The sequence below is a fragment of the Vanellus vanellus genome (assembly GCF_965231255.1).
Source record: "Vanellus vanellus genome assembly, chromosome: 1".
In the NCBI taxonomy this organism is placed as follows: domain Eukaryota; kingdom Metazoa; phylum Chordata; class Aves; order Charadriiformes; family Charadriidae; genus Vanellus; species Vanellus vanellus.
Window position 1 is genome coordinate 100,255,975 of NC_138905.1, and position 27,874 is coordinate 100,283,848.

Here is a 27,874-nt window from a genome sequence, read left to right on the forward strand (position 1 = left end):
CTCACACCTTCAGCCTCTGCAGGCTGAATAGCCCTGTGGCGCTGACCCGGGGTTTTAAGGTGGCAGCTGTGTCCTCGGGGTGCCTCGGTGACAAAATGGCCACCCCATTGAGAAAATGGCTGCCCTTGTAATGGCGGGCTGCCCTCTTGGCAGGGTTAGGCCTGGCCCTCCCACCGCCTTGTCCTGAGCTGCCTCTTCCCTGGTGTGAATGTTGGTACCTTCTGCCCCTCTTGTGGTTGCTTTCCTAAAGCCCTTCCAGTGTAACTGTAGGTATGATGGCTTCCCTTGGAGCAAACTGTGTAACCACCACTGTGCCAAACCCCGGGGGCTGCTGGCACAGGTCTGGCCCAGGAGGTTTGCCTGCACCTGCAGGGCTGCTCTGGCCCGGCCTCGCCTGCCCTCTCAGGGCTGCTGGCTTTGTGCTGGCCCGGCTGCCCCACCACTCTCAAGGAAAGTAGGAGAGGCAAATGCGTGGTGCGATGCTGTGGCAGGTAGTTAACCTCCAGCATTTTAACTTGATGCTCAGAGCCAGAATTGCCACCTGCCAAATTGCATTCAGCTTCTCTATAAACAGCTGTGGGAGAATATGTGGTTGCGAATTACGTGCAACCACCTTACCAGGAAAGGATGGTGGTTTGGACCTGTGGTGTGGTGTCTCTCTTTGGGCCTACTGGTTAGTCACCCATGAAATTTAAAAACAGGTTATTTGAAAGATAAATGTGACGCCTCAAAAATGAAAAAAAGGGTTTTATTTTCCCTGTTCTCCTCTTTTCCCTTCATTGGTTTATACAATTTTATTGCCAAATCAGTCTTTTAAGTATTTTTTTAAGTATACTTTATTACATACTATCTTTATCAAATCTTGAAGCAAAGTTTCATGATGTAAACCAGCACTTGCATATATGAATATGTTGGTAAAGTTTCTTTGGCTATATCCAGATTTTGAGAGGATCATCTGGTGATATTATTAGAGCTGTTGTGTTGAAAGGCGGGGATAATTCAGTTTAATTCTGTTTTTCTGGAAGCATGTATCTTACAAAAAAGAGGTGTTATACCAAAACTTTCAGACAGAGAGGACCAAATTTTGAGATATGTCCGAGTTCTTTAAACTGCCAAAAGAGCAATTTGTATTCCATAACTCTGACTTATAATTTGAATTTGAGATCCAGCACCTTCAGAGACACCATCTTAATTGCAAATCTGTCTTGTGAAGATGTGAATACCCTTGTAAAATCCTGTTCCCTTTTAAAAATGGAAAGAGAACAAATTAAGAAGTCTTGAGGCATTTTGCAAAAGGCATTAGAAAAAGCTTTTTGGCCAACTCTAGTGATTATGCCATTTGGTGTAGCCAAAGGATCACAATCACATTACACAAATGCCCAATACTTAGAAGAGGATTTCTGCGCTGTTGCAGTTGGTTGTCTGGAATTTGGAATAACTTCAAGGTCAAAAGTGCCTGTGGATATTTTCTGAAGACTTCTTGTTTTGTATTTCAATAGATGAGTAAAATGCTAAGCTCTGTTGAATCATCCTTCTTTCACTTTATTTTCCAGATGATGAAGGTTCAGCAATTCTTCAGAAAGCAGAGGTAGAAATTATTGACCAAACGTTATGTCATTCCACATATGGGATTATCACAGCTAGGATGTTTTGTGCTGGACTAATGTCTGGGAAGAGAGATGGATGCAAAGTATGTATCTTGGCACATTTCACATAGAGTTTATCTTGTCTTTCATTGTTGCATGATGAGGTGTAAGAACTGACCGGCAGACCGCTTTGAGGTCCATAAATTTCAGTTCTGAAAAACAGCAATGTGACAGTTCTCGATCAGCAAATCTCTCATCTAGGTGTTTTCAGACTTTTGCTGCTTTTATGTGCGTAAGTAACACCAGTAATGTTCGGTTGCAGGCCATGGGCCAGGCAATTTGCAAGTCCCAACAGGAAGTTGGAGTCAGGCAATTTTTGACGCAAGAGTGCATCAGCTGAAGAAAAAGCTGAGAAACCAGCTTGTCTCTTTTTATGATCTCCCCTTCCCAGCCCCTCCAGGGCTACCCGATGAGATGCAGACTACTAGGCATAAATTTTCAAATGTGTGATATTCTGATCTTGCAATGCTGAAAGATAATAAACATGAAATTCAGAATTTACTTCTAATGAATAGTAGTAAAAATATATACGCATACACTGTATATATTTATGTAATATATCATATTTTATGTATGTTGTGTAATATATGCTATATTATATAGAACTTACATAAACCATATATATTTACTACTAAACTAGTAGTAAATTTAATGCTAAAATAGTAGTAAAACTACAAATATTTTTTTTTTTTTATGATGGAGATCTGAAATCTTCAAGTTGTTTTAGTTTTCACTGGTCTACATAAAAGTGAGAGAGGCCACAATCGCTCGCAGGGCAAGAAATGTCCGAGGGCTTTCTGAGGGCGTATAACGCACCAGCTGTTTTTTAGAGATTAGCAAGACCATTAACACTAAGCATAATTTTCACTAACTGGAGAATTTGTTTCTACAGTTATCTGACTGGCCACTCAAGATATAGCCAAGGAAAAGCATAATTTAGAAGTCCTTTGGCTGCATTTCTGTAAGGGCAAATAATATGTGACCGCATCTGGCAGTTGTTAGAGCTGATCGAAATGTAAGATTTCTGTGTTGTGAAAAATGGTGGTGTTCCACCTTTCTTTTGTCCCAGAAATTAAAAGAAAAAGTTGAAAATTGGACTCCAAATGCAAAATCTTAATTGCTAAGGATGCAAAAAAAAGATCTTCTAAGTTAAATCTTTAACAATTTTCTGAGGCATTCAAGATAATTCTGCTTTGAGGAGCAGGTGGTGTTACTAGATCATCTCCTGACATCTCCTCCAACTTGTACATCCTAAGAGTCTATAAAGTAAAGCAAAATATATGTCTGGAAGGAAGGCACTTCTCTTGCAAAACACTTAGATTTTACCAACTCACCTTTTGCTTTTGGAAATCCTTTGTTGCATCCAATGCTATGGTAAAGTTTAATTTGCTACTAGCTGTCTGTTTCAGAGAGGTTGTGTCTACAGCAGTTTTACAAGAAAGTATAAGCTTGGTCCAAGAGATTTTCATCGAATGGTGGCATATGGATTTTTTTTTCCTGAACATCTGCCAATATATTTCTACAAGAATACAATATAAAGGAAGAATACTATTTGCATTGTCCTGTATTATGGAATTATGCCATGCTGAATATAACTTTGAAGCCTATAGCAGACTTCATTTTAACTGCCCTAATTACAAAGACATTGTGTGCCCCTAACATTATGTGCTGGCTTATGGCACTAGAGGACAACACTTAGTCTTTTTCCTTCTCTATAAACTCAAATCAATTGTGGGATCCAATTGGTTTGCATTTACTTTTAATTTGAAAGAAGTTATATCATTATTAAATGCTGTAATTGTATTTTAATTATTGATTTTTTTAAAAAGCTTACTATTTTTTTGAGTCCTTCGGTGTGTAACCTGTAAATGAACACATGCATTAAGTAGCAGATTTTGGGGTTAGCTGTAAGTTTGAGGCTAGAAAGCCAGTTATGAATTTTAAACCTAGTCCAAGAAATGTAATATCTTTATTGGTGTCTTTAAAGAGTGAGAGCTAGCACTCTGTCTTGTGAAATAGCAAACTTCGGTACAACTGTACAATCCCACCTGCTTCAAGGAAAAACCTCACCCTGTTGTCTATCTGATGATTCGAACTATGTGAATGGGAAAATAAAACCACTGTTAGAATAACTAAGGCAAAACATCTGTGGACTTTTGTCCCAGTTTTAATAATCTGTATTGTACACACATACAACTCAATATATTCTTTTTTAGGGTGATTCTGGTGGACCATTGTCATGTCAAAGCAACGGAGATGGAAAATGGTTTTTGACTGGCATTGTTAGCTGGGGTTATGGATGTGGAAGACCAAATTTTCCTGGTGTCTACACAAGAGTGTCAAATTTTGCACCATGGATTCACAAATACGTGCCTTCAGTCTTGTAACTTGAAAAATGTTTTGCTGGAAAAAAACATGTCCTGTATATCTTCATTAAAAAAATCATATTTGATAAAACTGTTCAGTGTTGGAATTTCTTTGCATGTCTCCTTGCTGACACAATATTTTATTCTGGAGTACACATATGGAAGTAACAAATACTCTTTGTCCAAGCCTTCGTGAAAGAGGAAGAGACTGATCTTGTGGTGGTGGTTGTATGCAGATATCTGGAGACACAGGAGGAGGTGCAAAAATAAACTTCTGGAACTTTGTGTTTCTTTTCCAGGCACCAACTAAGTGCACGTGCAATCATCCGTCAGGAAGCTGAAGATACAACTGACCACCTAGAGACAGTGCTCAAGCCTTACTCAGTCATTTCCTCTGAGATGTGCAGTAGTAACTATGAAGTAGGAATCACCTGTTAGTACTCTTGCTAATCCTACTTTCCTACCTCCTCCAGCAAGAACAGCTGGCAGAGAGAGGGAGAGGAGGGACTGTGAACTCAGCCCTCAGATGCGTAGGGCTCTCATTTCTGGAGATCAGAAATTCTGCAGTTAAGCGTGGGAGAGACCATTACTCTTATTCCTTCCCCAACATCCATTCTTCATTAACTTCATTGTTTGGAGCTACTAACTCATTTCCTGCCTTAATTTCCCCATATTCAAGATTATTCACAGTTTATCTACCTGAGAATTTGAATTCTTTATCTGCAGGCAACCTTATCAGGATGAGTAAATATCACGATGTGCGTCATTGCGAAGATCTTGTCCTTACCCAAATAAAACCGATGCTGCTACCCTCTGAGCGGTATTTTAAACTGTTATGGAATTAGGTTCTCTGACTATATAGTTTTAAAAAAAAAATCCTGCTATAAATGTTAAAGAAGATGCAAAAGAGGTTTTATTTCCTCTAGGCTTTCTCTGTGGGTTTCTTTTCCGTGAAGGAGGGGGGCAAAGCATCAATCACTCAGCAGGTTGCATGTGTAGCTGAGATAGGCTGTTGGAAAAAAGACAACTTGAACAAAGCAGTCTGTCTACAGTTGTGGTTTGCATTCCTGAACTGTGAGGATTGCCTTCCAATTAATCCCTTTTGTAGTCTGCATGTGATTGGTGTTGGGGTTGGTTGTTTGTTCGCTTTCTGTTTTCTGGAGCTGAGGTTTCTTGGGCCTGTTTTGTTTTTCCAGGTTTTGTTCTTTGTACACGTACAGTCTCTCTCCCCCCATGTATAAAATATGCTATTTTCCCACACACATCCTTGATTTTCTTATTTTACATGCAGAATACCCTGAACTTGTTGGCTTGCTGACTTAAAAGTGTGTTTAATTCCAAACAGGAAATATGAATGTGAATTGCTTTGCAATTACGTTTATTCTATGGTAGCGGCTTGAGGCTGGAAAACTCAGGTGGTCTGTGGAATTGTGCATTTCTTCTCTCTCATAAATATTTCTGTGGGTTCCAGCAGGTGTTCATTAGAAGTTGCTTCATTTGGCTTGCTCTGGGACTTTTTACCTGTAAATTGCTTGCATGTCCTTCGCTTTGTGTCGTAAATTAATTCCTATTCTTGCATTTCTGAAAGAAGGAGGTAAGTGAGATGTTTTCGAATAATGGGATCCATATCCTACTTAGCCAGTTAGGGAAACAAAGAGTTACAGTGACGGTAACTTTTCCTCCCCACCTTCTTTGATTGCGGATCAGCTGGCTCCAGCTTCAAGCAGTATGGCAAAGGTGAAATGAGAGAAGCCTGGTGTGCGTGGCGGGGAGGGCAGTACGTTATTCTGGGTTGTGTTTAAGAAATGAGGTTCATTTAGGACTTTGTTATTAGGTTTGTCAGAAGGCATTTGTCAAGGCGTCATGATACGGGCTTTCCCCTCCAGCCGGGTTTCTGTGTACAGCATACCAGCTCCCTACGACTCTGAGCAGGCTGCAGCCCAGGTAAGAGACACCAGTTAAGCTTTACAGCAGAAACACAGTAAATGATCTTTCTGCCCACTTTCGTGTGTATTGACCTCTGTTCTTCATATGCAAATTGCTCCTAACCAAAGCGGTAGCAATTTTTTCCCCCACTTACATAGCTTGAAATGCGTGTCACAAACATGCGGGTTTCATATGTTACGTAGCTGATAACATGAAGGATGTTATCTCAGTTGAAACCTCTTTGAAAACTAAAAGGATAAATATACTAAAATATGGTATAATAGCTTTTCTTGTGTTGTCTTACTAATTGATGTCTTCCCACGTCTTTCTCTAGGAAAGTCCTCATACTCGCTACTGCCCATCCTACCGAGCAGGCTTGTGTCAGAAGTACTGTTTCTTCAAATGGATGAGGCTGTGTTTCTGGAGCAGATGGCTTCTAGGGATATTACCTATAGTTTCTTTAACAGTTACAGTAATTGTGCTAGTCCTGCACTATTCATTCTGTAAGTGTTACTCCCCAGCATGGTCTGGATGGGATGGGTTTTTTGCATTGTGTGAATGATTAGTATCAAAAGCTCTGCACTAAGCAGCTAAGCACGTAATGTGTTTATAAATGACTGACTTTCCCTTCTCCTTAATGTGTTTGCTAAAGCAAAAAAAAAAGCACAATATTTAGCAGTTGGAATTGCACAAGAATGATGAAGGTATGTATTCGATCTCTAAATTTTTGTCTCTGCTTGTGAATACCATCATTATTATAACTGTCATCTTTTCCAAAAACTTACAGGAACTAACTGTCTATCTTCTAGTCACATTTTCAAAAGAGAATAACTACTTAACTTATGTATGCTCTTTCCCAGATCTCAAAGCATAGCCGTTAAAACCGTATCTCTTGAGGAGAACAGTGTGGCAAAAAAAGGAAGTTTAGCAATTAAAGCTTCCTAGTAGAAATGCTTACCTGAGCCTGTACCTCATTCCTCTCCTTTCCTTCTGGGCATTATTTTGTCAATGGGACTGACTCAGTGCTCTACCTATTACTGCATGTTTCTCTTAAGAGCTAATACCTACAGATGTCAAGGACAAATACACGCTTCTGCAAGCCTCTTGTTCCGGAAGCTTTTCCGTACTGATATTAGGTGTGCTAATTTTATCCTTTTTTTTTTTTTTTTCCTCAGCTCCAGCTTTCTCCTTTATTTATATTGGTGGAAGTGTAGAAATTCCTAATTTGACTTATACAAATGACCTCAATGATCCAAAGTCACAGAAATTCCTCACACAAGCAGAAGCAATCCAAAATTACGTAAGTTCCCACATAAGTACAGCAATAACTTAGAAGTATTTTTTGCAGAATCAGTCTGGGAATGAGGAGAAGACTCCAGTTAGTTACATTTTTCTTGCCTTCAAAATAGTAAGTTTAAAGCTACCAAGTGCCTCAGCGGTGTACAGAGTTAGGAATGTAGCTAGAGAGCTGGGTTGTGTGTCTCACAGTAAGGCCAACATTTTCTAGGTAACAAAACCTGGAGGTTTCAAAGTTATGGATAAATTTTTCTTCTCAAAGGAATTAGGAGTGTGGGTTTTGTTTTGTTTTACTTTACTCAAGCACTCTTCCTTGGTACGTTTTTCTCTTCGATTTTTCTTTTTTCGTTATAGCTCCAATTCAATGCTTAACTTTTTGTTGTGTTTTGTTTTCCCGTATCGACCACAACAATGCTTGCTTTCTTGCACTTCTTACGTGAGTTCCTATTTGTGAGATCAATGCTGTTTCCTGAGTACATGTGAACAGCAGTCTTAAACACAAAGCAGTTCTCTGTTAGCCTGCATTTCCCAAAAGGGCTAATCTAGTGTCTCAAAGCTGCTTTGTGCACAGCCAATACAAGTTGCTCATGGCCAGATTATATGCCAGAAATTTAAAGACTAAAACAAAAATGTAAATGTATTCATAAAGGCTTCTTTTCCTTGGCTAATTAACAAGACCTACCTCAATGGTCTTGAAATGTGATGTGACAAAAATAATTTATTTTTTTTTTAGTGGAAATGAATGCACATTTATGATCCTTATTTGATACGTTTTGTGAAAATGATGGATAGTGCTTGTAATATGGGAGGGTGAGGAAAAGGAAAGGAAGAAAAAGACAAATGCTTTCTGGCATAAGAGAATGACGCTAAAGAGATATTGACACTAAAATGTAATGCTTTACGTTTTCTTTTACCATTATTTAACTGTCAGTTTGCAGAAACATACGAGTCTTCCTCCTTGGGAAAGTACTACTTGAAGTCTGTAGTGGCTGCTTTCAGGTAGGTACTGCTCCAGGATATGGTATAAATTTGAGATATTGTTGTGTTTTTCTTACCTTTTTTCATGCATTTTAAATCAGTCGTCTGGGAGAATATGCAAATCTTAGGGAAAGAAATAGAAATGAAAGGAAATATTCAGAGAATAAAAAATACAGAAATGCATTTAAGTATGTGAACTAAGAGCTAAGCTAATAGTGCGATTTCTGTCTTCCCCTGTAGAATGGGACAGAGAAATTAAGTTTGATTTATCGTGACTTGTTTATGTATTGCTTTGTAGTTTACTTATCTACTTTTGGTTTTTAAAATCACTGTTCAGCAGGTTTTTTTATCAACAATTTTGGGCAGAGCACTCTACTTAAACTCCTGGTCAGAAATGTAAATACATTGAACAGATGGCTACTACTATCCTGATAGGCTTTGAAAACTTCTAGAAGGTCAGTCCATAGGCCATCATAGGCTATCACAAGTGTGATAGACTGTCTCTTTGAAACACTTAAGCAATACTTTGTATATGCACACATACAGATTATTTATTTTAGCAAGAATCATGTGAAATATTGTATCAGTGTATGGGTATAAAATTATATTCTCATAAGGTGTGAGACCAAATTAAAAATATTAAGGAAAATGTGTCTAGAAATGTAATATGGTCTTAAAAGTGTATAATTATGCAGCAATGATGGAAACATCTAATTCCATAAAAATTATTGCAAGGATTTTCTGTGAAGTGTAGTTTTCAGTCTCAGTGCATTACTGTTTAAGCAGCATATTTTTGAAATATTTCTACTGTATAGAAAAAGGAATTGTTAAACAAGAGAGCTTATTGCCACTGTGTTCAGCTGCAACTTTTTGCACAGCAGTTCAACTGGCTGTGAAACTGTGCAAGCCAAAAATGCAGACCAGTGGAAAGCATGTCCAAAATAATATGAATTAGAGTGTATTTATGATGCATTTTTTCCCTCCACAGTGAAGGAGAGTCTGGACTTCGAGCTTACTACTGGAATACATTCTGGGCACCACAAGATATAGTTGCTTCTCTTAAAAAATTAACCCCAGTAGAACAAAAACAAATCGGTAGCAAACAAGCAGCTCACACGTTCAGTTCTTCTGGGGAGGAAGATTTTGATTTCGTTACAATGGAGCTTTTTGGTAACAATGTACCTGTCATTTAATAACTATTCTGCCTATTTTTCTTTTTCCAGTTTGTGTCTTTGGCTTGTGTAGCTGATAGTTATTAAATTTCAGTTTCAGATTCCGCAGAATATGATGTGATGCTAAAATCAGGTAATTATTGCTCAGTCCCAATTAATATCACTTTGGGGGGTGGTGTGGGGGGAAATCCTGCAGCATAAAAATGGCAGTTTCCCAGTTATATCTGTAGGGCCTACGAACTAAACCAGACTAGGGACCTCTCTGGCCTGTGGTTCAAATAAAGGCTGAGGTGAAAATGCCCTACAGCTTCTGTTCTGACTAGAATGATTGAAATGTAACAGTTTCCACTGAATTCCAATGACCTGTGGCTCCTTTTCCTGGCATCTTTTAAAAAACTACTGCATAAAATTATACATAATTTATTTGCCTTGTGAGTAGATAAATTTGGTTATTCATGGTTTGTGATCAGTCAAATACTGTAGAGCTTTAATTCACTTTGCCTGGTTTCTCCATATCAAACACAACTCCAGATTGGCTTCATATTCTTAGTATTCTCATTGCATAGAGAGAGGTGAAGAGAAAATGGCAAAGCAAGCAGTAGGTTTCAAGAAGAGATGGTAACGGCTGCAGTCAAGTCCCCTTCTGCTTGCTGAGTGTCTGATGAGCCGATGGTGGTGAGGCGCTGTGCTTCCTTGGGCAGAGCAGGAGGAGAACGTGACGCAGCCTGGTAGGGAAAAGGGAATAGAGTTGTAAAAGTAAGGGAGGAAGACATTAGGGTAGTGAAGAAGTATGGGTAGGCGATTGTTACCACCTCTTCTGGAATTTTACCCAATAACAATTTATCTTTCGACCTAACAGTTTTTCAGCCACTGATCTAGCTTCTTTTGTATAGCAGTGTCCTTTGACCTGTATGCCAAGCCAGGTAACAACAGGACTCTAACTCTGATGAATCCCAAAAAGTCTTTTTATCAATGGAGGCTGCGAGTTCCTTCTAACTATGTGGTGAGACTGGTAGTTATCACTTTGCATGGTGTCACTCCAGAGAGCTGTGCATCACACCACTTATCAGCATACGATTTCCTTCTTCCTCTGCAGAACAAGATCATTACAAGGTATGATAGTACAGAACAAAGATGTTTTATTGAGCTGTACAGAAACTCTCTGAAACTGTAATGATATCAAAATTATATCAAACATGTTTCCAAAATGTAAGACTCCAAATATAACTTAATTTAAAAGCTTGTATAAGGCTATAAAAAGATCTTCCACATCATTCCCCTCCACCCCCCGCAATGAATTATAAATTCCTGTGGGTTTTGTTCTACAATATGACTAATTTTTACTGGTTTTGATTTCATGCAGCTGCTGTCACAACTCAAAAAGATGCAGACTTTAATTTTTTAAGATTTTTGTATTCTATTACTTTAGAAAACACATGTTTTATAACAGTCCAGTCACAGGCAGATTGCTGTTCATAACAGGGGTGTTTTGTCTACTGTAGGCTCCATCCCCAGAGTCACTGTGTAGTCCTTTTGCATATGTGAGATCAGATGATCTTGTAACCTTCAGTGGCCATGCTGCTCTCACTTTCCAGAGTCAAATTTCATGTATAGACATGTTATCTACCATGAATCTGTCTTCATTAACAAAATAAATAAAGTGGTTTTAGAATCTGAGGATGGATGGTTTCAAGAGGTTTTTTTTTTTTTTAAGAACTTTTAGGAAGAGACTAGCTGAGCATGCAGATTCAGTTAGCAGTGTCTGAAATGCATTTATTTATTCACACTTTAACTTACTTGAAATGAATAGGTGGTCCTCTTCATCTCTATTAACTGACTTCTCTCTCTCCTTATGCAACAAGCCACAAGACTTGCCATTGTTGGCAGACTGTCGGAAGGCCAGGCATGGCACGAACACACGGTTTTTGTAAGGAGTTAGACTCAGATTGTAGCATAACATGGAGAATCCCGTTCCTGATGCTGGACTGCATCTGCTCTGCTGCTGATTATGGGTTATTGCCGGGACTGTTAGTCCCTTGTGCATTATTAGCAATGGCTCAGCTTTTTAAGAACCAGAAATGTAGAGTCAGCCACATGCATGAAAGAACCAGGAAGCTAGCAAAAGCCACACAGTTGTAAGATATAACTTGTTCAGGGAACACTGGTGGAGTAAGTTGTAAGATGCAAAGTTCAAGAACGTGCATTGATGTCTGGCTATCAAAGAACTGGAACAAAATTTGATGACTGAAATGATGTTAAAAGCCCTATGGTACCTCCAAAAAAGTTTACTTTTTTTGGTCACTTTTATTGCCAGCCTAGCAAATGTGTCTTTTTGCATACGCCTATCAGTTTTCTACTTAAGCTAAGTGCAGCTAGTCACATACTTAGGATGGATGCAGTAGAACTAATAACTCTGATATCCATGACAGCCAGGAATTATTGTATGATAGCCATTATGCCCTGAGGTCCAGGTCTAGGATCACACATGGTGACTAAAATTATTCTCACTGGTTTCCGTAAACTGCAGTAACACAGCTGTTCAGTGACAAATACTAAAAAGTGAGTGAGCTGAGATTGCAAGATCTACTGTAAAAGTAGGCATCTCATGTGGACAACTCTTCTCATATGTGCTTGCCTCGCTTTTCTGATGATGCTTTGACAAAAGGTACAGGTAGAAGACAAGCCAGACTGTCAACTGAGTAGAAGATCAAGATGCTGAAAGATTTCCACTTGGCAGTGGGGAGGGGACTCAAATTATTCATTTTAAAAAGGATTTGACAGTTATTATGATAAAAAAGATTTAATAATGTCTACAAAAAAGGAAGCAAACCACAGTGTGTCTCACACGAAATGGGAGCAGGGAATAGCCAGCTAAAAGCAGAAGAGGACTGTTTTCCATTTAAGGTTCAAAAATTTGATTTTAATGCTGCCACTCTGGATCTCAGTGACAAGTCAAAGACCTTGATGTAGGGCTATGATGGAAATACTCTCCTACGGTGAGGTTTGATCTTAATGGTTTTAATTTGCTGTGTGTAGAAAAAAAGTGTTAGAAATTTTTCACATGCAGAGTTCTAAATTAACGAAAATAAATCCAAAATATGCTGTGGATTCCAAAATGGAAAAAATATAAGAGTGAATTTACAGATGCAAGAAAGAGCAACTCAAATTACAAGTGATAGTAAGTATTCAAGCTTCAAGACATAAATTAACTCATTATTTAAACAAAAGAAGACAAATAAGAAATAGTTGCCATGCATGGCACTCCACACCTTGTGTGACAGCTTTTGTGACATGAAACCAAGCTGAATGTTAATAGGTTGGAAAAGCTTTGGGCTAGTTTTCTGTTGCATAGGTGCTGCACAACACTGTTGCACTGGCACTTGTTGCCTTTTGAGTGCTACCAACTACTACTCGGTATCACTATCACTACTGAAGTAACATAATCTGGCACTGCCTTTCTGATGCTTCCACAGGTCTGAAAAATCTAGGGCACCTGTTCGGCAAGAATATCTGTGATGTTCACCCTGATTGACTCAGCCTCAATGCTAGGAAACTAACGTCTCCTGTGGTATCAACTGGTTGGAAGAATAAAAGGGAAGTGGTAGCCAGCAGAATACTTCTGAAACACAGATGACCAGAGCAGTGTTATTTCTGCCCAGTTTCTCAGCAAAGATGACTAGAATGTGGGAAACGTTTTGGGTTTTTTTTTTTAATGCGATCTTTGTCCTATTTCAGATGGTGTGGACCTGGGGCCTGGACTCCTGTTGTACGTTTAACTTCGTCGAGTAATGTAATGTTGCTTACCTTCTCACTGGACCGAAGAGAAGAAAGCAACGTATTAAAAGCTCACTTTCAAGCCATTCCTAAAACCAGTAAGTAATTAAGAGAAACAAGCATCTGATGTAAGCACACTTATTCCTCTTATTACCTCTAAAATGTTGATACTGCCTGAACGTATCTAGGGGGAGGGAATGTTGGCATATAAGTTAGGGAATTGTCATTCTGATCCACTTAAAAAAAATGGCTGAGAACTGAACAAAGAATAGTGAATATCCTTTGGTCTGGGAGATTTTTTTGTCTTCATGATTACTACTCAAGTCATCTTTCCCAGAGATTACTCTTACTGCACAGGTAGCACTGTTATTCATCGGCAATGGTAGTAGAGCAGCCCGTCAGATAGCACTCTATGTCTAGCCAAAGCTAGATAGCCCCAGTGGCAGAGCAGCGGTTTTATCATTTTTGGCAATCTATCCCCAGCTCTGGAAATGCATGTTTAATGAAAATGGAAAACAAGAGCAAACATTACTTCTAATGTGTCTTTGATCCTGTTCTGAAAGCACTGTTCTGTGTAGTTAACTGTATAAGAAAGGTATGTTCAGGACCCGTGAAGTATATTCCAAATCTATGGAGTACTATGAATTTTGCAGGAGTTCTGGTGATTAGTGAAATATTCTGAATAATGATAAACTGTAGTATTTTACAAGAGATATAAGGGCTTCACAAGTGAAAGTTTAGCCACAGTTATTTGGTGAGGTCTAAGTGAAGGAATTTTGACAATTAAGCACGTGACTATTTTTTAACTTGTGGAATAAATCATATAGTATGTGGATAAACTTCTCCAAAACTTGCACACTTCAGCTTATGTTTCTGTGGATGCTGCTTATGCAAATACTCATCCCATTCACATCATGAATTAGAATTGCTTCATTGTTCTGAAGATGGGCACTCCAAATTATGTATATCCCAGGTTTTGCCACAAAACTTTGCTGTTTTCAAAACTGTCTTAATTTCTGTTATATTTACATTCACTATGTTACCTAAAGGAAACCAAAAGCACTAAGGACTGGATATCTAGGAGAGTTCTTGGTAGAGAACAAAACCTTGAAGATACTGTTCAAATGTGGCATGAATTTTTTCAGACTGAGAACCAACACACAAACTTCTTGGTTTACGTGAAATTAATCAGAGGTTTCACTTCATTAGGCTGATTGCTTTTTAATTTTTGAAAATGTCTTCAGAAAGGTCAGAAGTAAATTGGAAGGGGGAGGTCTGTTATGTCCGCATTTCATTGCTTCTTCCACTTACCATCAAAGAACGTTTTTTAAAAAGAAGTCCATCAGAGGTGTTTTGTGCTTATCCTTAATTGTAATTTGATCCAAAAATAAGATACACCCAGCGTGATGGGAAAGTAGAAGTTACACGATGTTCCGTTAATATAAGCAAAACCTGAGTTTGATATGGTCATGAGTCATTCTTCTAATTCTATGTGTAGAGAAGGGTCCTAGCAAGCGAAGTAGGCTCTGCACTTTAGCCCAGCTGAGATAACTGTGTTCCTTGCTGATGTATTTCTCTCCCAGTGTGTGGTGGTCATTATATTTCCTGGAACGGGACACTGAGTTCCCCTTATTACCCAAGTTACTACCCACCAAACATTGACTGCAGCTGGATCATCAGAGTAAGTGCTGGGAACTCTTCTGAGTAGTGATGACTTCATTTTACGTGATTTAGACATAAAATTGGGAGAAACGGCTTTCGATGTGGGTGAAATGAAGGGAAAACATACTAATACCACTGCACCTGACTTCTTCTCAGGCACCCATTTCTTTCCCGTTCTGTGTAAAAGTGTCAGCTGTGGGAAGGAAACATTGCCAGCTTCCAAAAGGTTATTATTCATGACAGAAACAAGGTGGTGGATAAGACGACAATTCCTAGCAGCCAGAGCAAATTGTTAATAATCCAGGCTTTGCTTCTATGTCAGAAAGAAAAATTGTTTATGTAAATCATGCCTCACATGATGAATACCACACTGTATTTCCCTGAATTCTGCAGAAACACAATCTTCTCTGGCTCAGAAAACCAGCTCTGGATTTCCAGCAAGCCCTTTGGCAGGACTTAGAATCTGCTCATGACTTCCACCAGCTTACTCATGTGTTTACCTGCTGCTACATTAAGCATTTCACCACTTTTTTGGCTTTCCCTGGAAAATGATGTTCTTCATGTCTTTGAGTTGGTAACAGTCTCTACCTCTCACCTGCTCAATTAAAATTATTAGCAGCTTGTAGCATAAAACTCTCATCTATGTGCAAGAAAGGGAAGAAAAAGGCTTTCTAAATCAGGTCAAAACTAATGCAGTTGAGTGCCTACCAGCTACCATAGGTGTCTTAAACATAACCTACTGGAACACGTGGCAGAGCAAACATAGCATGACCCTCAGATATAGTGCTTTGTGCTGACTGCAGGAAGGCTTACGCTACCTTATCTAGCACAGTATGGCCAAAGTTGGGCTTAAAAAGTTTTTTATATGTGTTCAAAATAGCATTTTTTTCAGTGCTTCAAAGGTGCTGATTTGCAGTATAAAAAGTGCAGTGTTTTCAATCTGATAATAAGTAAAACAAAATTTACCATCTTGGAAGCACAGGCCTTTTCATTCTGTGGATGTATCTGTCCAGATATTTGTCCTTTTATTTTCAGGCACCGTTGCCTGGCTACAAGCTCTCATTAAAAATCCTCGTAATACAAATTCAAGAGAAGTCTCCAGGGTCCAGTAAATGTGATAAAGACTGGTTAGAAATTGATGGGGTTAGGTGAGTAAATACGCTATTTTCTGACTTATTAATTTGTACTTTGATGTTCTGCGCAACACACTGTACTCAAGAAAAAAGCGTCTTGCCACTTCAAGTGCAGGAAGATATTCAATAAGAATTGGCATGCTTCCACTGAATTTCGGCAGAATAATGATCTTAATCCTGCCCTAGTATCAAACACTTGCCATTAAGTTATTTTAAGCACCCTGTTCTTTCTCCGGTGTTAGGCATTTGCCTACTCTGTTGTTCCCCTTAAGAGCAACGATATAGAAAACTGCAGGTTTTTATGCAGCTGCAGTTGAACTGTAAATTCCTGGGAATGGTCTCGGTATGGGCGAAGAGCTCATGTCATCTGAAGTTTCATTTTCTATATCACTTACTCTTCATACTCTTCAGTGATTGTAATTGTTTTCTGTAAATAACACAGATTGCAATATGAGTGCTTATGAAAACAAAACAGTACGCAGAGCGATTTGTCCCTTGGAAGGAACGTATTGAAACCAGCAACAGCTATTGGATTTGCCTATATGATCCCATTACTGCATTTGCATTTGCAAACCCAAATGGGAAATCTGAAATAAAGCACGCTTAGAAATTATTTGTATTTATAAGGTAGATTCTGACATTTATCATCTTGTTGTATCTTGTTTCAAAGTCTGCTAGTCCCAGAAAAGCTGTGGAGAGGAAGGCATTTGTAAATGGGCTTTCTAATACTTCTGTTGGGTTGTTCGAACACTAAAAAAAATAGCTGACGTTTATTGTGTTGTTTTAAAGCTTTTTGGCACCCTTCATTGGAAGGAGAGGTAGCTGGATGGGAACGATCTGATGGTTAGAAATTAATTATTTTCACTTTTGCCTTGCTAGATACTGTAAAGCTCTTTCGGAAAACAACAGAAACAGAGAATATGGCTATTCTGTTGCAATCAGCTTCCATTCCGATGAACTGGTCACTCACAGAGGGTTTTATATTGAATACAAAGCCTTCAGTCACACAGACCGTAAGTGAATCAGCACTTACTTAAGGAGAAATCTCTGATAAACCGTGCTTGACAGACCAACAACGTACAAATCAACATGCCTTTTTTCTTAACCTAATTGCAAGAGACAAATGCTTAAAATGTTATTATGTATTTAAGTGAACAAATAGATGTACAAAATGAGATAAAAGATGCTTTTAGAAGCTAGTACTTATTTTCTAGCTTTTAATAACATTTCTGTGAAATGGGAAGTGAAAATAAAGTTTCCCAATTTCTGTAGATCTAATTATTTGGCACTTTGCTAACATCTTAAAATAGCCAAGCTGCATCATGAAAATAGTATGGCAGAGAGCCCCTAAGCATGCCTATTCTGCCAACAGGAGTTGGCTTGATTGAGTGTAGTTCTGTTTGTTGCTGACTTAGAAGTATTTATGTATTAAGATCTCTGCTATAGATTCTTGCTACACGCCTTTCATTAGAAATAAACGGCAGATTTTGCGGTCAGTCATTCTGTGGAACTCCGGGATTTCTTGTTCCACCAATGCATGTCTCTTTCTACTGGAAAAAATTACAAACTCTAGTGTGTTCTATGGTTATTCTGGTTACTGCCTCAAAAACGGTACACAAACGAGTCAAAGCCGAAGAATATATTTTTCTTCAAAGAAAACCACCAGTCTCTGTTGCATGTACAAGTCTTTACCTTCTGTGTGCTCTGCTCGTTTTCTAGCACTGAGCCAGCAAGCAGGTGGCTCAAAGTCACCTAATCAATCCTTAGTCACAATCTTAAGGATCTGTATTAAGACTCACTAGGAGGAGTAGATTAACTGTGATGTGTCAGTATCAAGTCGGTAAAGTAAAGGCATTTGTAGAGGGCTGAGAGAGGAGAATGTATTGAGAGCACTGGTCTTCCATGACAGCGTTGCCTGCAGCAGTAGAAAGGGGAGGGGGGAATCTTATTTTCTCCCACGTCTTTAGTATGTGCAATCACCCACCTCAGATTAGCTTCTTCCCATTGTTGGGAGCCTACCAAAGCATGGCTATTAAAAATCACAGACTCTACTCTCAGTTGACCTGGAAAGCAAATGCCAGCCATCAGCTGAATAACTTCAGGGAATGGTGAAGTGAACCCAGAGAGGCTACAGATTTGAGCTAGTGCTAGCTGCGTAGCGTGGGCTTTCCTCCCACCAGCGTCACATGTAAGGAAGTGAAGAGGACTGAACGACTCCAGATTGGAATTGATTAAATAAATGTGGGACAAATGCGTTTGGTCCTTCAATCTGATTTAGCTGTTAATTTGCCTGTGGTGCTAGAAGGGAAAAAGTTTAAGTTGACTTGACTTGGGCAGAAAGAGATTTTTGTCTATTTATTGTGCCACAGATCATAATAATTTTTTTTTTTTTTTTTTGCTGGCAGGTCTGAAAAAGTGGAAGAGAACAAACATTTTTGATGTATTGCAAAGAAACCCCTTAGCATTGATGCTAGCTGTTAGTTTAAGTGAAGGATTCTTGGTGGAAGACTGTTTCATAAGGAAATTACTAGATTTGAAAAGTGTTTGATAACACACTGATTCACATCAGACATGAAGTTGGAGTGTAGTAGCACAGAGATGAATTTCTACAACATTCTAATGTCAGGAAATTTGTATTCCTAATACGAACGAGAATGCTCCTGTGTAAAAATGCATTGCCTTAACAAATTGTTGGTAGTAATTATGTATCTGTGCTGAATCCCTTTCAACCCTTAGAATGAGGCAGTGAACGTGAATTTAATTTTCTAAGTCCATTTAGGTGAATATTGATTAATTTGTTTCAGACTGCTTGATAAAAATCTTTGGCAGATTATGCGAAGTAAATTAATATTTTCTTTTTCAACATTCAATTTAGTTTATAAATGATGCTAGCTTTGGTTTTTAATAGCCATTTTAATGTTTCTTCATGGTACAGTCCTGTGTTAATGCATTTAGACTGTAACAGCATTTCTAGTGCTATTAATTTCTTATTTTTGTAGCTTGCCCTTAGATGTACAGATGGAACGTGCGTTCCTTCAATTGCTCTGAAGGCTGGAAAGGCTGCTCAGATGGTAGTGATGAATTAGGCTGTAGTAGGGCAATTATTTCTTGTTTGTGTTCTCCTGTAAACAGTTTGGTCCAGGAAATTTAGAGATTGGCTGAAATGATCTCTAAAATATTGGTGGCTGTCTTTAAGATCACACGAAATATGTGAGTGAAGATCTAGAATTCTGGAGAAGGGACTGTGTAATGCAGAGTGGGAGAACGGAAAAAAAAAAAAAAAAAAAAAACAAGAAGGGAATTTTGCACCAATATTTACAAGTTAAGCTTCCAAAAAAAAAAAAAAGGCAAGAAGTATTCAAAGTAAATTATTTGTAAACAGTGAAAAAGGTTTTAAAATACAGCATGGAGGTTTTTATTTCGTTTTAGTTCCCTGCTGTGAGAGAATAAATAGAGGAGAAATTTTACTTTGAAGCTGTCTTGTGTGACAAACTTATCAGTAAGTAAAGGAAACACAGTGAGAAAAAAAACATAGAATACTGTTTCCAGAGAATAATTGCTAATGACTCATTACCAAAACTGAAGGATATTTTTATTGTCATTCTGCCAGTACCTGTTATGGGACGTCTCATAATTTTTGTTAGTTATCTAAATGATGGATTAAAGAAGATGCTTATGAAATAGGAAAAGTGCCACACAATAGAAAGAGGAATGTATTTAATAGGGATGTATTTATAAATGACCCTGACAAGCTGGTGAATGTATATGGAGAAAATGATATTCCATTTAATAAAGACATGATCTGAACTTAGGTAATCAAATACACATGTGGATTGCCTAAGTTGCTTTTGTGCTGAAAAATGGTTGGAGAAGATAGTGACTCAAAAGCTGACTTGAGTCGCAAAGTCATACAATTTTCTATGTGCATTTTTTGTTTGTTTGGTGTTTTGTTGTTTTTGGGGTGGTTTTTTTTGTTTTTGTTTTTGTTTTTTTTTTTTAAAGTGTCAGGCTAGGATGTAAGACAGGATTTTGAAAAGATCTTCCCAGGCTTCAGCTAGAGTACTGTATCCAAATCGTGCACTGCACATCAAAGAAGATAAGGAACAAAGAAGAGATGCCAGAAACAGTGATCAGAAAGTAATCCAAGGTCAGAGAGTGCAGCACAATTTAGATGTGCAACAAGTCTCTCTGTCACTGGGGGCTATCAAAACCAAGGTAGATTAATGTCTGGCAGAGATGGCACAGTAACATCAAGGTGACCTCTGGTAGGGAGTGTAGCACACGGCTGCCAGCCACCTATTTGGATTATAAAGCATTTACAGACCTTTCTTCTACAGGTTGTAATCCAGAACAGTTGAACTGCGGTGATGGGAACTGTAACCATCAGTATAAGACTTGTAAAGATGATGACAGCTGTGGGGAGGACAGTGATGAAAACAACTGCTGTACGTATATATTTTAGCTGTTTTCCAAAAGATGGTGAAGGACAGAAGCAGGAAAATGCTTATTTTAATGGATAAATGTAGTATTTCTATATATTTTTTCATAGCATAAAGTACAAGTTTCATAATACTGAAAATAAAACATGCAGAGTATAACCAGTTCTTGGGAAAGTCTAGACCAGAAATTAATGAAGCATAACCCTAGACAACAGTGATTTTAGTTAGATGACCTAACCAGAGCTTGCTGGTGCTCCTATTAGAAAAGCACTTTTTCCCGAACTGCTGCCAGATCAGTACCAAGTAATGTAAGGGAGAGAGACATAATAGCTTTGGCACCTTTGCCTTTTACCACATGCATGGTCTCTTTACTGTAGGTCCACCATGGTTACGGACATTGCTGGTACTACTAATGTCTCCCTAGTGACTTGCTGCATTTTGCCTTTATAATTTTTGCCTTGCTTTGAATTTTATGTCCTTGGGGTATCCAGGAGTATGTCCTTGTTTGTTGAAAAAAAAATAATAAAAATCCCTACCACTGTTTAGAGGTCACTGTAAACAACTGATAATAAGGATAGTAATGGAAGCCTATTGCTGAGATCTGTTGGCATTCCCACACAGTAAATTGTGATAGTCCTTAGCCAAAAATTTGTTGGAAGGAGGTATCAAGCTCTTCCACAATTTTCTCAGCTTTCACTTAAAAACAAAAATGTTGACTTCCAGGTGATACCTGCTGTGAAGATTTATAATTTGTAATACCAGTAGCTCTGGTCAAGGTAAAACAACAGATCTGACAAGCCTAACTTTCTCAGTTTAGAGTTAAGGAAAATGGGAGTGAGGACAGTTGGAGACTCTTCTGTATTTTTTCTCATGGACAGTGGAGACCGAAATTAGGTGATCATTAATCAGAGTCGAACATTCCCCCTTGTCTCCACTGCATAGAGGGACCAGTTAACAGCAGTATAGACTATGACTTCAAGCAGACTGGAATGTGTAGCTTTGAACAACTTTCACCACTGAGTAGGTTAAATTTGCAAGTTGTTTTAATAATTTGAAACCGTGGCTCCAAACATGTGACACTATCTTCTCTCTCTTATTTCAGCCTACAAAAGTTGCTCCCCTTATGCATATAAATGTCTCAATGGAAAATGCTTGCTGAAACCAAATCCTGAGTGTGATGGGAAAAGAGATTGTGCAGATGGATCTGATGAAATGAACTGTGGTGTGGTAACATTTATTTAAAAATTAGTTAATGACTTGGGAAACTGAGTCAGGATTTTGTGCTATCGTCAAGCATTATTTTATTAAAAATTGATTAAATCAGATGTGAATTTAAAAGAATTAATCTTGTGGTAACGTCTCTATGAAAATGTCTGTCTTGAATTTTGTGCTGTTTCACTTTAAATCCACTGATCCATTCTGTCTATGACGACTTATTTCAAGCACCGCACACTTCCAGGATAAGCTGGTAGGTCTTAGAGCTTGTCTGAGCTGAATGAAATGCAGTCAAGGAGCTGTGTATATAAGGAGGGAAAAGATATGAGATTTTATTCAAGTGAACTTTTGGAAACGACCCAGATTAGAATTGTGCTTAAACGTCTTTTTAAGTTACTAACCTCTTTAGAATGCTATAAGGGAGGGTGAGCAAGGATTGGTTTATTCTTGATTTGCCATTGAGTGAAAATAGGCAAGTACCCTTACATTTTTAACAATTGCACAGTAAGAAAATACTTTTTTTCCCAACAGCTTGGAGGCCTATGTCTAAAAGTTTATGTATTAGGCATAGCAAAGTGAAATGACATTGTGTTTTTTGTTACTATTTTATTCAATTATTTCTATTAGCTTGTGGAAGACACCAGCTTAAGAAACCCAGAATTGTTGGAGGTGAAGATGCAAAATCTGGAAAGTGGCCTTGGCAAGCAAGTTTACAGATGGGAGCACACGGCCATGTGTGTGGTGCGACTGTTATTTCCAATCGGTGGCTCATATCTGCTGCCCATTGCTTCCTGGATTCTGATTCTGTGAGGTATGAAGAAGTTATAGAGTATTTGCAGTTTAATAACCTTACAGTGTTGCTTTCAAAAGTCTGCAGTAGCTATTCCTTGTCTAGATAAGTTGATTCAGGGTGTAACTCTGTGATATGAACCCTCAATATAGTTTTCTGCTGGCTTCAAAAGTCCTCAGTATCCAGAGTAATTATTTTGCCTCCATTGCCAGTGAATCGTGAATAATAAAACACACTGGGTTTGTAACTTAGGATAAACACTAAGTTTTTAGAAGGCATGTTTTTTCTGAGTAGAAGCAATGGCCTTTTCTCCCAAGAAAAGGGCTATTTATTGATAAGTGGAGTGTAAAACTCATGAATGTTCAGTTTAGATAGTGTAAATTGAAAAGATATACCTCCTATATGTGGCAAGAAGGAAACAGAGTTTAATAATACACTTTTCTGACTTTCAAGCATGGTGCATTGCAAGGAATTGTCTTACAGCTCCAGGAAATTATTATTTTCAAAATGGCAAGTAAAACCATTACTTATGTTTTAGGAGACAGAGACTATGACTATAGTGGGTGCACCTCTCCTCCTAAGTGGCATTCTACTCCATTCACTTTGGTTTTGGTGAATCTCATCGAATACTGACTAGTAGATAAAATAGAGTGAACTGACACTGCCTTACTTTCCAATGGGATGTTCTAAAAAAATTCTCTTTACAGATACTCCGTTCCTTCGGGATGGAGAGCATATATGGGCTTACATACTATTAATGAAAAGAGCAATCGTGTAGCTATGAGATCAATCAAAAGGATTATTGTCCACCCACAGTATGACCAATCTGTCTCAGACTATGACATTGCCCTGTTGGAAATGGAGATGCCTGTGTTCTTCAGTGAGCTGGTACAGCCCGTTTGTTTACCCAGCACCTCTAGAGTATTTGTTTATGGAACTGTCTGCTATGTAACAGGCTGGGGAGCCATAAAAGAAAATAGTATGTTCGTTTCCTGGATGTACTTCTTGCAAGTTTGTCTTAATTTTGAACTCTAACAATAAAATATTTATAGTCATAAGAGAAAATACCTGGGTTTATTTAACAGGTCTGTAAAAAAACCTAGAAAACGTTCCCTTAGTTACAGTCTGTGAATTCTGAATGTTTGCTTGCATGGCAGGTGCTAAGTGCCAATACGTGTATGCGGGTGTCACAGACCACTGAAAAGCAAATTATCACAGATTTACAAGACTGTGCCCCTTTTCACGCTCACGGCTCATTTTATCTGGTGAATAGGTCCTAGGGAATCTTACAGGTGAAGAAAACGGTGACTTGCAACTATTGCAGAGGAAGAATGTGTCTCTCCCCCTGTGTTTGACAATACGGGGCCGTGAACAGCAATAATTGCAAAAATGTTGTGGATGTTTGTTTTGTTTTGTCTGTCTTAACCAAAGGCAATTTAACATATGCCACATGGAAAGTTCTGCCTGCACAGTTTGGAGTAGCACGCTGCAGTGGGTGGACAGGAAAAATGCAGAGTTGGAGGGGAGGGGAGGGGCGGGGGGGGGACCCCACAGGATCTTGGCGCTGTCTCAGCATTAAAAGGGAGCCAGCTTTGAAGCCTGGGCTTAGCCAGCTCCTCGGCATTGCAGTGGTACCCACAGTCGCACTGAGAAATAATCCCTCATGTTGGATCAGAAGCCGTATGCTATGATAATACTGGCTTTTTTAATACGCCTTTTTTAAAAAAGGTTTAAATCTAGATAATAACGTAATAGCCTAATGAATGCAATGGCTTTGCAATTGATGCTTTTTAACAAAATGATGTAGTTAATATTTCACAGTCAATATAATGGTTTGTGAAAAAAAAAAAAAAAACAAAACCCACCATATTTTTCTATCTTACCTGTTTCATTCCCAACCCACCCTCAGAGCCGAATGAGCAAACAAACCAAATCCCATTAGTACTTCCTCTGCTCATCCAGGTATTGAAAAGGTTGTGTTCACTGTTGGGTCAAAACATGACTGAAGATATTGAGTTCACAATGACACCTTATGCCAATACTACAGTACAGAATCAAGTTCTTAGCATCACTTGTGACTTTACAGGCTTGATTTTTTAATTTTTTTTTTTTCCCCTCTCAGTTTTATTCCTCAGCTCCTTTCCTAAAAGTGAGAGAATGGAAAAGAATGTAGAAGTTTCATTTACTAGGACTTGAACAATGTTTGGAGCACAATCATAGTGTAAATAACAGCAAAGAGTTTGGGGCACAATTTGAAATAGCATTCAAAATTAGCCACACTGTGTGGAGCCTTGTATTATACTGATAACTTTCATGGCTTTTTTATTACTTTCTGGCAGAACAAACTCAAGTTTAGTAGTGTAGACGACAGCTTTCAAAAGCTGAGGGCAGGCAGCCATTGAAGGGAGGGGATTTACTCTCCTGCCATCAGCTGGGCAGATGTTGGGTTTGGAGCAACTGTCTTTTGTTTTGACAAGTAGTAACTCTGTTAGAAATCTGTACCACCATAACCTCTGCCATTTGTATTTTTTCTAGGTCATCTTGCCAAAACACTGCAGGAAGCTCGAGTGAGAATAATTAACCAAAGTGTTTGCAACAAACTGTATGATGATCTTATCACATCACGTATGCTGTGTGCTGGGTATCTTAATGGTGGCATTGATGCATGCCAGGTAATCTGGAACTTATAGAGAAACTACAAAGGAATATTTGCTTTCATTGGAAAACTGTTCAGAGTTGTTAGTGGGGTTTATTTTCTCAGTAATAGGGTGAGATGATTTGAGTGTACGGTTAATTTAACATGGCAATTAAAGGCTCTCCAAAATAAGGAAGGAAATTTGGTATAAATAATCTCTGAGTCTCTTGAGAAATCTTGCTTTGCAAGAACACAGGTTAAAATGTGTAAAAACAGTTCCTCTTCTACAGTTAAGTTTCCTATAAAAGAACAGAGATGTAAGGATAAAGGGAATAAAGTCAGGGGCACCTGTGATTTTTGCTATTCTTATTGATTTTTTTCACTTTTTGATGTCTGGGTGCGAGATTAATAAAATACTGTAACCGTATGATAAGTAATGTATTGCTACAATTGCTAAGAAATACAAAAGGCAAAGGTAAAATAGGTTTGGTAAATGCGGTTGCAATGCTGCCTTTCAGTTTCAAATGTTCGTTCATGTGCATAATTAAGTTTTGATTACATTGTGGTATCATAAATTATATGACCTAGTTTATTTGCACACACAATCGGAAACTGCTCTTTGGACGTACTTCAGCTGTCTTGACTCTGCCTTTTTTCTCCTTCTCAATTGATAGACTAGTTGTGTACTTTACAAGTATTTAAACTTATGATGAATATCCACTCTCAAAACTACAAACACGGTTATTATACCAGTTACTGTGTAAAGGGAGAAGAAAGTGTTACTGATTTTAGACTGTGGTAATTTGATAGAATTTTTGCATAATATACAAATTTTACTATTTTAATGTAATAGGATATTTTTTTGCAAGATCATAGCTCATAATGGGTCAAACTTCTTTATATACAACAGACTATTTGCAGGATCTTCCTGCAGTCCCTAAATTCTAATTCATCATATTATTATTTTTGTTAACTTTATGTGCAGTTTGTGTATAGCCTTAGACCTTGGAACTGTTTAGCAAAACATGTTGTTTTAGAGGCTTGACGTTCCTCAAAAAAATGTGTTGCTTAAGACAGGCCCTTGAACACAATGGACTTTTTAACTGATTCGGCTATATACCGTACCGATCAATCCGGTTTCCAACATGATGTGCTGTGATTGAGTCCTACCGTGCTGGCCCTCTGGGCCTTTAAGTTCTTAGTGTGGGTAGCGTCTTTGCTTTTTATTTCTTTTCTGTCACTAGTCTATTTCCTCTGCAGTGCTGGAGTGGAATGATGTTGACAGTTCAGGAAATCGCCATAGCACCTGAAACCCCTTTACTACAGTTCCAGACTTGTGGGCATCCTGATTTGTTTCCTTTTTTCTTGGACACCTAAGCTGCGCATGTACTGCACAAGTTCTCTGAAGCTTCCAAACACCTTTCATCTTTAGATGATGTGACGCTCACAGAGAGAAAGAAAGTGTTTACTCTTTCAGACTTTGTTTTCTTATCACTCTAGGATGTTTTTTTGTCTTGGTTCCTCTTTTTAGGATCCTTCCTCTCTCCGCTGGCATACAGCCCCCTTCAGTCTTTCAGAACTGGCTTTGGTCTTTCAGAATAGGCCAGACTATATAGCCTCCATGCTCAAGTGCCTTTGAGATCAGCCTTTTGGATTATCAACATTGCCAGTATGACAAGCAGCCTGAGACAGAGGAAGAACTGTTCTGGCTTCTTTTCTTATCACTGGATAATTTTGTTTGGTTGGATGATGAAAGCTTTCTCTTGTTACTCTTTTCTTGGTACACGGCTTTCTTCTGACCTCTTCCATCTTTTACCTCCAACTGGGGGCAGCAAACAAAGCCCAGGGTCAGCTTGGAGGCTGCTGACTGCCTTGTATGCAGAAGGAGCAGCTGCAGAGATGAGCTGCATTCATAACTGCTCCGAATTGTATGAACTGGTCTGTTCACAAGAGGCATACAAGGTTAAAGCAATGAAGGACATGAGGGCATTTGTGAGTCCAAATGCATTTTGATCCTGTGAAATGAACTAAATGGGAATTTTTGCTTTTCTAAGCTGCTGCACAGACCTGCACGTTCCCTTTGAGAAGCCAGTTCTTATTTGCAGGTTCTTAGTCTTTGTTCCTTCCTCTCCCTCTATGAATGTAGACACGGTCTCGATTATGAAACTGCTGATAACACTTAATTGTGCCTGGTTCGTTTTTTGGTTTGGGGTTCGTTTAGGGTTTTTGTGGTGTTGTCTTTTTGGTTATGGGGTGCGGTATCTTTCTATTCCTATTTAGTACATAGCATAAGAGTTCTGCCTTCCACTTGTGAACAATTTCTGGTCAAATGGTAGCAGAATTCCCATTTTCCATCCCTGTCTTCTCCTTTCCCCATTCAGCCCGTGATCAGTTGCTTTATGAATCCTCTAATGGGACATAACAAATGAGTAATTTTTTAAACTTCTTGCCATTGCTTTATATTGATTAGTATGCTACTTCTGTAAGTTAAAATAAATTGAAAAAATTTGACATCTAGCTGGGTACATTCCATCCAGAAATAAGATTCTAATATTAAATTGTAATTTTAGAAAGAGAGGGGCGGTTATTTACTGTCCTTTAAATAACCTAACTTTTGTTACAGTGCTCTGTGTGTGTATGTATGTGTGCCCGTGCACTAATGGCTGGACTCCCTTCATTTTAGGGAGATTCTGGAGGTCCCTTGGCCTGCATAGGAAAGGGAAATAGGTGGTACCTTGCTGGCATTGTGAGCTGGGGTGAAGGATGTGCTCGGCGCAATCGTCCTGGTGTATACACTAAGGTGTCAGCACTTTATGACTGGATTCGTCAGAATACAAACTGA

At 38.5% G+C, this 27,874-nt stretch overlaps 2 protein-coding genes across 2 annotated transcripts in view; both read left to right on the forward strand.

Annotated features, from left to right (window-relative positions):
* Window positions 1–4,033, forward strand: part of TMPRSS7 (transmembrane serine protease 7) — a gene marked incomplete at both ends in the record, with an annotated part of 31,878 nt that extends 27,845 nt beyond the window's left edge. Inside the window, 2 exons of the mRNA XM_082498271.1 lie at window positions 1,554–1,690; window positions 3,863–4,033. Coding sequence (XP_082354397.1) covers window positions 1,554–1,690; window positions 3,863–4,033 — 308 coding nt within the window. The remainder of the gene's footprint in view (window positions 1–1,553; window positions 1,691–3,862) is intronic.
* A 1,842-nt stretch (window positions 4,034–5,875) lies between these two features.
* Window positions 5,876–27,874, forward strand: LOC309673033 (suppressor of tumorigenicity 14 protein-like; the record flags this gene model as incomplete). Its single annotated transcript, XM_082484721.1, has 17 exons — window positions 5,876–5,956; window positions 6,273–6,441; window positions 7,114–7,238; window positions 8,166–8,233; window positions 9,201–9,382; window positions 9,479–9,517; window positions 10,281–10,497; window positions 13,120–13,256; window positions 14,742–14,839; window positions 15,856–15,968; window positions 16,833–16,966; window positions 20,291–20,398; window positions 21,495–21,614; window positions 22,235–22,418; window positions 23,105–23,376; window positions 24,933–25,069; window positions 27,716–27,874. 17 exons carry the CDS (start codon window positions 5,876–5,878, stop codon window positions 27,872–27,874), a joined length of 2,343 nt encoding a protein of 780 aa, XP_082340847.1.